The following is a 12,185-nucleotide window of genomic DNA, read 5'->3' on the forward strand; positions in this document are numbered from 1 at the left end:
TTTTGAGATGCAAATAGGACATCTTTCTACTTCAACAGTAGAATGTAGATGGAAATTCTGAAGGACTTTTATTGACACTCCGGCTGGAAGTTGCAGTTTCCATCACAGTACAGTCTAAAACAAATCATATTTTTCACATTACATTAGTTTCAACCCATCTCCTCACTGTACAGCATAAATCACAAAGCAAATTATTTCGTGTTTTTCCCACATTCCCAAAAAACTCCTTGCTACGTTGATTGATACCTCAACACAAAAAGCTGCCACAACGACTACACAAAATATCAACATTCTATTATTTTCACTCAGTCTTCTTTTCTTTTGTGACTGCACAACGAAGAAGTGTGACTCACGCTGTTCACTTTTCGTACTCTGCAAAGACACCTTAACAGTTAAGAATGCTGCCATTTTTGTCTGAAAATGTTATTTTCTTCTGAAGCCAGCTCATGGCAGAGGTAGTTTTGCTCATTAGCACAGAAATGTCCACGAGTGAGTGTGTCATTCATTATCTGGGTGTATTTGTGTATCAGCCAGTGAGAAAAAGGAGCAACAGTTGGAGGGTGGAAGGAAAGTTATTTTTAATCACTGTCAACATGAAAGATGGAACAAACTGCTTTTTGGCAATAAATACTAACATTTTTTAAGATGTGCAATTAAAAATGTTTCAGTACTGTGTGCACTTTCAGATTTTCAATCAGACCACCTCTCTCTGCTCCTCTTTCCAGCCTACACTCCCCTCAGGATTCAAACAAAACCAGCCACCCAGACCATCAAAGCCTGGCCTGAAAATACCTCCACCAGCCGGAGGACTGCTTTGTCTACACAGAGTGGAGAATTTTTTGAAGAACAGGACCTGGACACACACACACACACACACACACACACCACACACACACCACACACACACACACACCCACACACACACACACACACACACACACACACACAGAGTCTGTCCTCTTCTACATCAGGTGCTGTGTAGAAAACGTCACAGAGGACAAACACATCCAGGTCTTTCCAAACAGGAAGCTCTGGATGACAAAGGAAGTCCAGACCGTGATCAGAGCTTGTAACTCGGTCTTCAGAATGGGAGAAAGCGCTCTCTACAGCACTGCCAGAGCTGACCTGAGGAGGAGCATCAAACAGGCTAAAGACTCCTACAAAAGGAAAATCGAGGGATACCTGACTGACAATAACCCACGGCAGATGTGGAGGGACATCCAGGCCCTAACCAACTACAAAGGCAAACCCCCCCCCCACCAACATTCTCCAGAATTAACAGTACACTGGCAGAGGAGCTAAACAGCTTCTTTGCTCGGTTCGAGACCATCACCACACACCTGTAGTCACTGCCACGCCCTGGTTGCAGCAACTCACCTCTCTCTCTCCAGGAGCATGAGGTGAGGAGAATCTAAAGGCAGTGAACCCCAGGAAAGCTGTTGGCCCTGATGGTATCCCGGGGGTGGTTATTAAAGTATGTGCAGACCAACTGGCAGGAATCCTCACCAAACTCTTCAACCTCTACCTAAAATATGCCACCGTTTACACACGTCTGAAGGCCTCCACCATCATCCCCATCCCCCAAAAAACCTGCCATAGACAGCCTGAATGATTACAAAGTTGACATCTGCAATCATGAAGTGCCTGGCGCGATCAGTCTCCCAGCACATCATAAACTGCCTCCCTCCTTCCCTCAACCCCCACCAGTTTGCTTACTGGGCAAACTAGTCCACACTCTCTACACAGTGCTGACTCATCTGGAGAATAAGAAGAGCCAATATGAGGATGCTGTTCGTGGACTACAGCTCAGCTCATCATACCAGACATTCTCATCACCACACTACTGAAATTAGACCCCCTTCCCCACCTGTAACTGGATTAAAAACTTTCTGGCAAGCCGCTCACAGTCTTTAAGGCTCTGCTCCCAATAATCCTCCACTCACAATCATCTTACCTATTATAATATAGATAAATTTTGTAAATATAAGTATTTTCTGGCCCCACAGACCACCTCCATTGAAACTGCTCCATTGACAATGCAATGACACTGCATTGACTATGCTTTTTTGTCTTTTGTAATAAAAATTACAAATCCAATTACTGTATATAATTGATGTAATTGTTAACCGATAAGTGCAATATTTTTATTAATCTCAAAGAATTAAAGTTAAAAGTCTACATTTTCTGTATGTGCATGTAAGTATGCACATCTGCATATAAAAAAAGTTAAATTGATACTTTGACACAAGGTTTATTACATTTACTGTCCACATGATCTACTTTATTTTTAAATTATTATTTTTCTTGTTATGGGACTTTTGTGTTACTGAAAAAACCTTTAATAAAAGACTGATTTAAAAATGTCTGCACAGCAAGCACATCTTGATTCTTTCATTTCAACTCCAATGTGGTGGTGTCCAGACGCAAAACTACACCAACTGTTTCACTCTAGCTGTAAAAGAACACAGAGTTCTTTTCAGAAATGGCTTTATTAAACAACTATGTCTGATAGTTCCAAGTAAAATTTCAGTCACATTCTTCAAGACACACCTAAAGTGAAGTATGCATAGAGTGTACTTACAGTATATTCTGGAGGCCACAACACAGGACGGCACACATCAGAGCAGAGAAAGAAGAAAAATACAGTTACACTGTGCAATCATCACAATACAAAAAAATAATTCCATAAAATATGAATCACTTTCCAGTCAGATACGAGGTCTGTCCATAAAGTATCGTACCTTTTTATTTATTTTTTTTAATCTATATGGATTTGATTCATATGTTTTCACGTCAGACAAGCTTGAACCCTTGTGCGCATGCATGAGTTTTTCCACGCCTGTCGGTGACGTCATTCGCCTGTGAGCACGCCTTGTGGAAGGAGTGGTCCCGCCCTGTCGTTGGATTTTCATTGTCTGGAAATGGGGGAATGATTTGGGGTTTTTTCCATCAGAATTTTTTCAGAAGCTGTTAGAGACTGGCACCTGGAAACTATTCGAAAAATTTATCTGGCTTTCGGTGAAAATTTTACAGGCTTCACAGAGAATAAGGTCTGTTAGTACAGCTTTAAGGACCCCTTTAAGGACGCTCAGCGTGCCGCGCTCCGAGCTGCGACGACACGGCACAAGCCACCGGACCATTTCTGAGCTGATGGCTCTGTGGATACGAGACCGTCGTGTGCTCTTTCTCTGGTTATCACAAGAGCTGGACATCAGCCATTTTCCGGCAGATTTCACTTTTAACAAGAGATTTTGTCATGGAAAGCCGCGCGGAGGCTTTGCGCATCACGACCGATTCTCTTTGGAAGCGAGACAAAGGAACACCTCCGCTTTGGCATGTCAGAGGACAAGTTTGGACATGTCCAGCTCTCCACAATTTCACTGATACTTACTGGACTGGTAAGCATTGAAAGCCGAGATAGACATGTGAAATGTGTATTACATCACCTACAATTGAAAAATATGAGATACAAACGTGAACAACTATTGACTGAAATTGTTTAGTTCTTACCAAGATTACAAAAACGTAGATTTAGATGTGTTAGATAATTTATCTTGTTAGGTCCGCCAAGGGCAAGACAAAATCTTTAACATTATATTTATTTATTTGTCTGTCTGTTAAAAGATTTATGTCAAAACTACTACTTGGAAAATTTTTGAAAAATTTTCACCAGATAGATATTAGGGCATAGAAAACTCCATTAACTTTTGGAGGTGATCTGGATCTGGATTTTGAATCAAAATTCCACTGTATATCGGCTATGAAGGATTACGTCAAAAGTACTTCACATATTCTCACCAAATTTGCACCACAGACAGATATTAGGGCATGGAAGACTCCGCTGAATTTTGGAGGTGATCCGGATCCAGATTGGCAAACATCAGCAATCTCTGTTTGCTCTTGTTTTAGGAGTTAATTTCTTATTTTAAGTGTACGACATGCTTATTTCTATATTTAACAATCTTGATTCCACACATATTGTCATGTAAAATTATCTGTCAATACAGCGACATAATTTCCCTCAGACTTAGTGTTTTTATCTTTGTTTGTAGACACACCCTTTTTGCAGTGTTCATATGAAAATTTCTGCCCACAAAAAATTGAAGCTGTTTGAATGCATGCAAAACAATTTACCAAATGCATAGATCAAAACCAAAATATGACTTATAAACCATTTAAACCATACGTTTTATTGAAAATAGTACAGAGACAACATATCAAATATTGAAAATGAGAAATATTACTAAAAAAATGTGATATGAGAGGAAGCTCCTAAAAAATTATATGTATAACTGGAGATGGTGAATGGCACAAAATCCTTCAGGACTGTATTTGGGGAACACTGTTTAAAAACCTTTGAACTGTGCGGGAGTGTTATGCCCGGGCAAGAAGCAACTGCTATGGCAATCTGACGTTTCACCCCAATGACCTTGGCTTTCACCCAAGTGGCCGGCCTCTGGCTGACCTTACGAGAGTACTTATGTAATCTGCTTCCATGTCTGCCAAATTTGGTCCAAAGCAAGTTGAAAATTTAATTCCTTGACCTTTGCCGAACTGAATTTTTTAAAGGTAATTTTGGGCCAATCTTCACTGACATACCAAGTTGGTAGAAATCGACCAAAGGGTCTGGGAGGAGTAGGAGCCCAGTATGACCCTCTGCTACAATAGCAAAGTACACTTGGACACATCCCAAATAGATTTTTTGCGGTCTGTGCAGCAATCTTAATCATCCACTGTCAAAATATTGCCCAGGTTTTCTCCAGACAGATCCAAAAATGCATACATTCTGGTTTTTGGTCGCTTTTAAAAATAGCATTGTCTTATTTGTGCACCATTTAATTTTTGGCTGTACTGGCTACTTTCCCAGCAGATGGAAAAGTCCATCACCCAGGGATAGTTTATTCAAATCAGTAATTCAATAGAGAGTTATGTGTAACAAAAAAAGGGCGGAGGGGTGTAATGTTCACAAAAATCATGGCTACGTATGTTTGCAATACAATGGCAATATACACACAAATTTCAAGATATTTAGCCTATGTTCTTTAAGCTAATGTGTGACTGAACAGTCTTTCAAATCGTAACAAAATGTCATCATTCCCCCCCACCCCCGAATTCTTGTGAAAAATGGTGCATTTGTTGACAGTCCAGAAAATATGATATATTTAATAGCTACCATACAGAGTATGTAATTAACAAATGCATAGGTTCAAATTCAAGATGTATTAGCGATACTGGCAAAGGAAAATTTCTTCACCACTTTAAAAACGGGCATGAATCTACTGAAAGTCTGAATGCCCCAATTTTCCACCAGCACTTACACACAGCATGCATTTGTACATCTGTGTAAACCGAGGGTCACTGAAAAGAATCTAAACACATGTACACAAATGCAATCTGATTCGCATGCATCAGCTGACCCGTGTACACACATCAGTAAACATATGCAAAAGAATGTCACAAATATTTGTAGACATCTGAATGCACAGGAAGCTTTTAGAAAGAAAAAAAAAAACAATCAGCTCTGTGGAGTTCAAGTTAAAAATCAGGATGTAAAATCATGTTTATTCAGATGGTGATGTGTGTGTTTGTCCCACACATTTATGAGGACTCAAAATAACACACAAACTGTTGTACCTTTTCATTTTTCCCAGTAGGCTGTCAGACTAAAAACTCTTATTCGGGATAAAAAAAACAGTGTTTTCTTGAATAATTGTACACTTACTAACACTATGTCTGTGTGTATTTATCTGCAAAGTTGCTGTGTTATTCCTCCACGTGGAGCCGTGGGTCCGTCCCCATGCTTAATTAAACTGTAGGAATAACATGCCTATGTTGACTGAGCACAGCATTATTTACTGTTTAGATGGAATCTCAGATGCAAAAACTCATATTCCAGAGAATCTGTAGCCCTGCAGATAACATGTATGTGGCAATGTGCGTGCACCAGAGGCACGGTGCAGTGCCAGCAACGCAACTGAACAGGATGTCATCGCTGTAACGCACCTGTTATTACGTGTTCACCTCCTAAATCTGTAGCAAGTATAATGTGGAAATGTTTGCCCAGCCACATGACGACATAAATAAACATGTAACTCACCTCTGGTACCTCACGTTCCACAGCATGGTGCAGACAGCTAGTCAAGTCCCTTTCACCCGCTGCGCTGCGTGCTGGCAACGTGGATCAGATGACAAAACCATAATCCACCTTGTATAAATAAATCCCATGTGAAGTGCCGTCCCAAAATGATAATCCCACTACAGTTGTGTTATGATGCGTATCAAGTAAAATGACAACAACAAAAAAAGTTTTAAAAAAGAGAAAAGAGAAAGTCCACTGGCTGCATCTGAAAGTTGCAAGCGGAGTTGCTGGTACAGCGTTTATGGACACACATACACGCAGCTGAGCGAACATTTCAGCCACACACTCACACACTGCTTTGATCACCTGTTGAACACACATACACGCGTGCACTCCGTCATGTGAGACACATACTGATGAGAGGTCAGTTTAGCACTGGGAATGTGAGGACAAGCAAAGATTTGATTGCGTGGGTGAGTGACTTGGTGAGTGACAGCTTCAATGTCGGTGTCGGTCTGAAATATGTTTGGGCTGCATCCGGCAGGTGTGCACGGGGCAGTCCAGATGTGTTTGGACCACGACTGGCCATGCCTCTTTTTCTCCACATTGCATCAGATAATGGCAATATTTGCCGTGTCGGAATGGCTCTTACACATTCTTGCTATGTGTGATGGGGGCCTTACCAAGGAATACTGACATTGTTCCAAGGAAATCCAGAAGTATTTTAGATAACCATACCTGTGAGATCTGTAAGAGGCTCTGACGATACTGTACCACACATCATCCTCATATTCCTCTTCAGCTTTCTCTAAACTGGTCTCATCAAAAACAAATTCCCTTTTAACTACAATATGTTCCTGATCTTGCAACACTTCTGCTTTATATGAGGGTTATTACACCATCACACCACTAAAATACTTTCTGGGCACCCAAGCTCAGATTTGTGCCCTGCAGAGGCTGCTTATAATGTGGGTATTTTCAGAATGGAAGATTTATGCTGCTGCTATAATCACAGTCATTTAATGCAAAAACTGGCAGTTTTAACATGTTTAGAAATGAAAAAAAAAAATCTTACTGAGAAAAAGAAAGACTGTGACCAGAGGTGAATAATTTAGGCTTCAGTGAGTAAAAGTCCCACCACATATTTGTTCCAACTACCCATGAATCCAGCGGATTCTAATTAGTTCAACTGTTCAGGCAAGTAAATTAACAAATCAGTGAAATCACCTGTTTTTAGTGGACAGGTACTTTCACTCAATGAAGCCGAGGTTACCCACCTCCAACTCTACAAGACTAATAAGCAAGACTTTTTTTAATGTCTCAAATAAAATTTGATTAAATATCACCAAATTTTAAAGATGCAAAGGAGACTAAATCACCTTAAAATGCCATTCTATTACAACCAGACTGAAACTAATGGAAATGAAAAAAGCACAACAAATCAACATTATCACCAGAAGACAAACACTCAACTTACAGTAGTGTTCAGAATAATAGTAGTGCTATGTGACTAAAAAGATTAACCCAAGTTTTGAGTATATTTCTTATTGTTACATGGGAAACAAGATACCAGTAGATTCAGTAGAGTCTCACAAATCCAACAAGACCAAGCATTCATAATATGCACACTCTTAAGGCTATGAAATTGGGCTATTAGTAAAAAAAAAAAGTAGAAAACGGGGTGTTCACAATAATAGTAGTGTGGCATTCAGTCAGTGAGTTTGTCAATTTTGTGGAACAAACGTGTGAATCAGGTGTCCCCTATTTAAGGATGAAGCCAGAACCTGTTGAACATGCTTTTCCCTTTGAAAGCCTGAGGAAAATGGGACATTCAAGACATTGTTCAGAAGAACAGCGTAGTTTGATTAAAAAGTTGATTGGAGAGGGGAAAACTTGTATGCAGGTGCAAAAAATTATAGGCTGTTCATCTACAATGATCTCCAATGCTTTAAAATGGACAAAAAAACAGAGATGTGTGGAAGAAAAAGGAAAACAACCATCAAAATGGATAGAAGAATAACCAGAATGGCAAAGGCTCACCCATTGATCAGCTCCAGGATGATCAAAGACAGTCTGGAGTTACTTGTAAGTGCTGTGACAGTTAGAAGACGCCTGTGTGGAGCTAATTTATTTGCAAGAATCCCCCGCAAAGTCCCTCTGTTAAATAAAAGACATGTGCAGAAGAGGTTACAATTTGCCAAAGAACACATCAACTAGCCTTAAGAGAAATGGAGGAATATTTTGTGGACTGATGAGAGTAAAATTGTTCTTTTTGGGTCCAAGGGCCACAGACAGTTTGTGAGACGACCCCCCAAACTCTGAATTCAAGCCACAGTTCACAGTGAAGACAGTGAAGCATGGTGGTGCAAGCATCATGATATGGGCATGTTTCTCCTACTATGGTGTTGGGCCTATATATCGCATACCAGGTATCATGGATCAGTTTGGATATGTCAAAATACTTGAAGAGGTCATGTTGCCTTATGCTGAAGAGGACATGCCCTTGAAATGGGTGTTTCAACAAGACAATGACCCCAAGCACACTAGTAAACAAGCAAATCTTGGTTCCAAACCAACAAAATTAATGCCTCGCAGATGTGAAGAAATCATGAAAAACTGTGGTTATACAACTAAATACTAGTTTAGTGATTCACAGGATTGCTAAAAAAGCAGTTTGAACATAATAGTTTTGAGTTTGTAGCGTCAACAGCAGATGCTACTATTATTGTGAACACCCCCCTTTTCTACTTTTTTTTTTTTTTTTACTAATAGCCCAATTTCATAGCCTTAAGAGTGTGCATATCATGAATGCTTGGTCTTGTTGGATTTGTGAGAATCTACTGAATCTACTGGTACCTTGTTTCCCATGTAACAATAAGAAATATACTCAAAACCTGGATTAATCTTTTTAGTCACATAGCACTACTATTATTCTGAACACTACTGTAAATAGGGTGCAAAATTAACACTGCCACCAACTGAGGAGCAAACTCTGTCCTATCAGCATTTAGTCCACTAAAAACCAGGTGAAATGTTGATGTTTAATTAGTGTGATTGGTGAGGCTGCGGTACTCAACACCTCAGTCAGTAGTTTTATAACCTCCAACACACGTGTTAGTGCATCTGAACATCACAGATCTGTTACTGCATCTCAATAAATTGGACATAATTGAAAATCACATTTACTGTGTGTGTGTGTGTGTGTGTGTGTGTGTGTGTGTGTGTGTGTGTGTGTGTGTGTGTGTGTGTGTGTGTGTGTGTGTGTGTGTGTGTGTGTGTGTGTGTGTGTGTGTTTTCACCTGTTATGGTATAAGGATAATAGTTCCACGCCTTTTCTGTCACATAGAAGATTTTAGGAACCACTGCACGTGCCCAGCTGGGTAATTTACTGTAGTAAGACATTAAAATAAACAAGTACATGGGATGGTTACATTAGTAGTCATTAAAGGGATCAAAACTCACAGCTTAAACTAATGAAAGGTGTGGCAGGAGCAATGCAAAATGCTTAAAATAATGAAACAGAAAAACAGATTTTATTATCTACATGGCATGTGATGGTTTTAATTGCTAAATTACAAAATGTGATGTATCAATCTGTATTAGTCTGTTCCCATGTTTCAATTAAAGGTATAGTACCAGTGTTTTGTTTTGTTTTTGAAGATTTAAGTCATAAAACGAATTTTCTTTGGCACCACTATATTTTATTCCTTAGCATTTAGATAAGGGATTCATAATATGATATGGCCAATATGATCAAAATTCATGCTGTCTGGAAACAAATTATAATTTCAACCCTTATGGGGGAGAAATTTAAGGGATCAGATGCTATGACCACTATTTGGTACATCTGGAAATGATTTGCAAGAAATCTTATGGAAGTTAATGTAAGATGGGTCACAGGTAATCTCAAAACCTGACACATGCACACAAGCGCTTCCTCCTGTAGTTAGTCTGTATGATGGCAATGAAGGAAAAGACAATATTTACTATGGAATGTCCCCCAGATAAATATGTCCTCTCATTAAAATGAGCTGTAATTTTGCAAAATGCTACAAAATAAACCTACAGTACATTATAATGCTTGGATTTTGTGAAATTTGAAAGGCCCTATAGCAGGGGTAGGCAACCTGTTCCAGAAAGAGCCATGAGGGTGCAGGTTTTCTTTGCAGCCACTGACTCCACCAGGTGATTTTACTGATTAATATCACTTTGAGCAGATGGAATCAGTTAATCAGTGAAATCACCTGGTGGAGTCAGTGGCTGCAAAGAAAACCTGCACCCTCATGGCTCTTTCTGGAACAGGTTGCCTACCCCTGCCCTATAGCTTTAAGGTCTGTGAAATTACATAAAGCAACATAAGACAAGGAATGAGAGATCTCTGCAGCAGGTCTGGCAATGCCACATCCAGCACACCACACCACACCACAGAAGCGTTCTCGGACCTTGATGATAGCCACCGACGCTGATGACCATTCCATCCCCATTCTCAAAATTAGTTATCAAACTGCTTTAGCCAGTAGAAATGTGAGCATCCCCTTGGCCTTTTCCAGTTCCTGTGGATCTTAAAACTGAAGCACCTGCATGCTAGATCATGCCTGGAGAAATGCTCCACATGACTAAAATGTCTTCGCTGATGTTATGGTCTCTCAAGTGATACTCCTCATTTGAGTCTCCCTAAGTAACTATTTTTTTTATTCTTGCAGTACCCAAGGATTCTCCAAAAAGACTTGGTAACCAAGATATTCACTCATCACTTTACATCACTGATTAGCATCCTAGTCTCACAACCATACAGTAAGACAAGAAGAGCCTGGATCCTGAAGATTTGCACCTTCATTCTCCAGCCTACAGGTATCAGCGTTGCTCAACACCTCTGTCCAGGGATCTCAAGACTCCATAAGCTCTTCCCAAGTGTGCCTCAACCTCAGAGAACCCAGAGACATTAATGTCTCTACAAGTTTGATACTTTCATCAGACACAGATACACTTATGATGGCCAAGTCCAGAAAGTCACATCAAGCTTGGATCATCATCACTCTGATTCTTCATTCAGCTTCTCAAGTGCTTCAATCATTGACTCTGAAACGATCACAGCACTGTCAGTGAGGTAGTCAGTAATCCTTTCCTCATCAACAAAAATACCTAAGCCATTGTTCTCCTTTATTCACCCGAGGGCTGTTTTGTGTTCCAAGGGTGAATAAAAAGTCTGCGGGTCACAGAGCTTTCTCTTATCGTGCCCCTGTTTTGTGGAATGATCTCCCTGCATCAATAAAACAGTCAGATTCTGTAGAGACTTTCAGGTCCAGACTTAAGACGCATTTATTCTCCCTTTTGTATGGCTAGCATACTGGCATAGTATGTTACTATGCTTCATACCCTTTTAAATTAATTTTATTCATTAACAGAGGGGGTCTCGGCCTCAACTTTATCTAATGTCTGATGGGTCTGTTAGTGAAGCTGAGGACTAGTGGCTGGAGATCACCTTAGTATTTCTTCAGCTTTCCTGTTGCTTAATGCTGACAAATTATATCTTAAGTGTAGTTTTTCTGGCTGACTGATTTTGGTTTCATTTTCTCTCTGTCCAAGATGCGGCTGGGTTGAATGATTTCTGTGGCGGATGCGGGACGGACTCCGCTGTAGGAACCGATCCCACAAGTGGCTCGATAACTGCCCCTCCCCCTCCCCAACCCCATCCCCTCCTGACAGTGAATTAGACACCTGCATGGACTCTCATCAATTGTTGTGTTGTGTTCTGTATTATAAACCTTTGTGGTAGAATGGCCCAAGCAGTAGGTCACGCCTTTGAGTCTGGTCTACTTGAGGTTTCTTCCTCAATATCATCAGAGGGCGACTTTCCTCACCACTGTCACCTGTGTGCTTGCTGTAGGGGCTGGGGTAAGGTTAAACTATGCCTGGGCGATATATCTATTTTATCGATTAATTACAGTTTTTTGTTGCGGACGATTTAAAAAAATAAAAAATGTGAGTTTTTTCTCCTCTTGCTGCAGTGCACCTTTTTATCCCCAGGACCTTCCGTAGCTCCCCCCTCCCCGTCCCGTTGTCTTTACACAATAACAAACATGGCTAACTGCTAATGAAGAGCGAG

The 12,185-nt window shown here is 40.3% G+C and overlaps 1 protein-coding gene across 2 annotated transcripts in view; it reads right to left on the bottom strand.

Moving 5' to 3' along the window:
• Positions 1 to 12,185, bottom strand: part of LOC117525469 (cytoplasmic phosphatidylinositol transfer protein 1-like) — a 229,449-nt gene that overhangs the window by 37,497 nt on the left and 179,767 nt on the right. For both annotated transcript variants that reach the window (XM_034187312.1, XM_034187313.1), the window contains exons 3-4: positions 9,379 to 9,467; positions 2,582 to 2,589 (exon numbers count right to left, since the gene is read on the bottom strand). In XM_034187312.1, the coding sequence (XP_034043203.1) occupies positions 2,582 to 2,589; positions 9,379 to 9,467 (97 nt within the window). The remainder of the gene's footprint in view (positions 1 to 2,581; positions 2,590 to 9,378; positions 9,468 to 12,185) is intronic.

Source organism: Thalassophryne amazonica, chromosome 15 (genome assembly GCF_902500255.1).
Source record: "Thalassophryne amazonica chromosome 15, fThaAma1.1, whole genome shotgun sequence".
NCBI lineage: Eukaryota > Metazoa > Chordata > Actinopteri > Batrachoidiformes > Batrachoididae > Thalassophryne > Thalassophryne amazonica.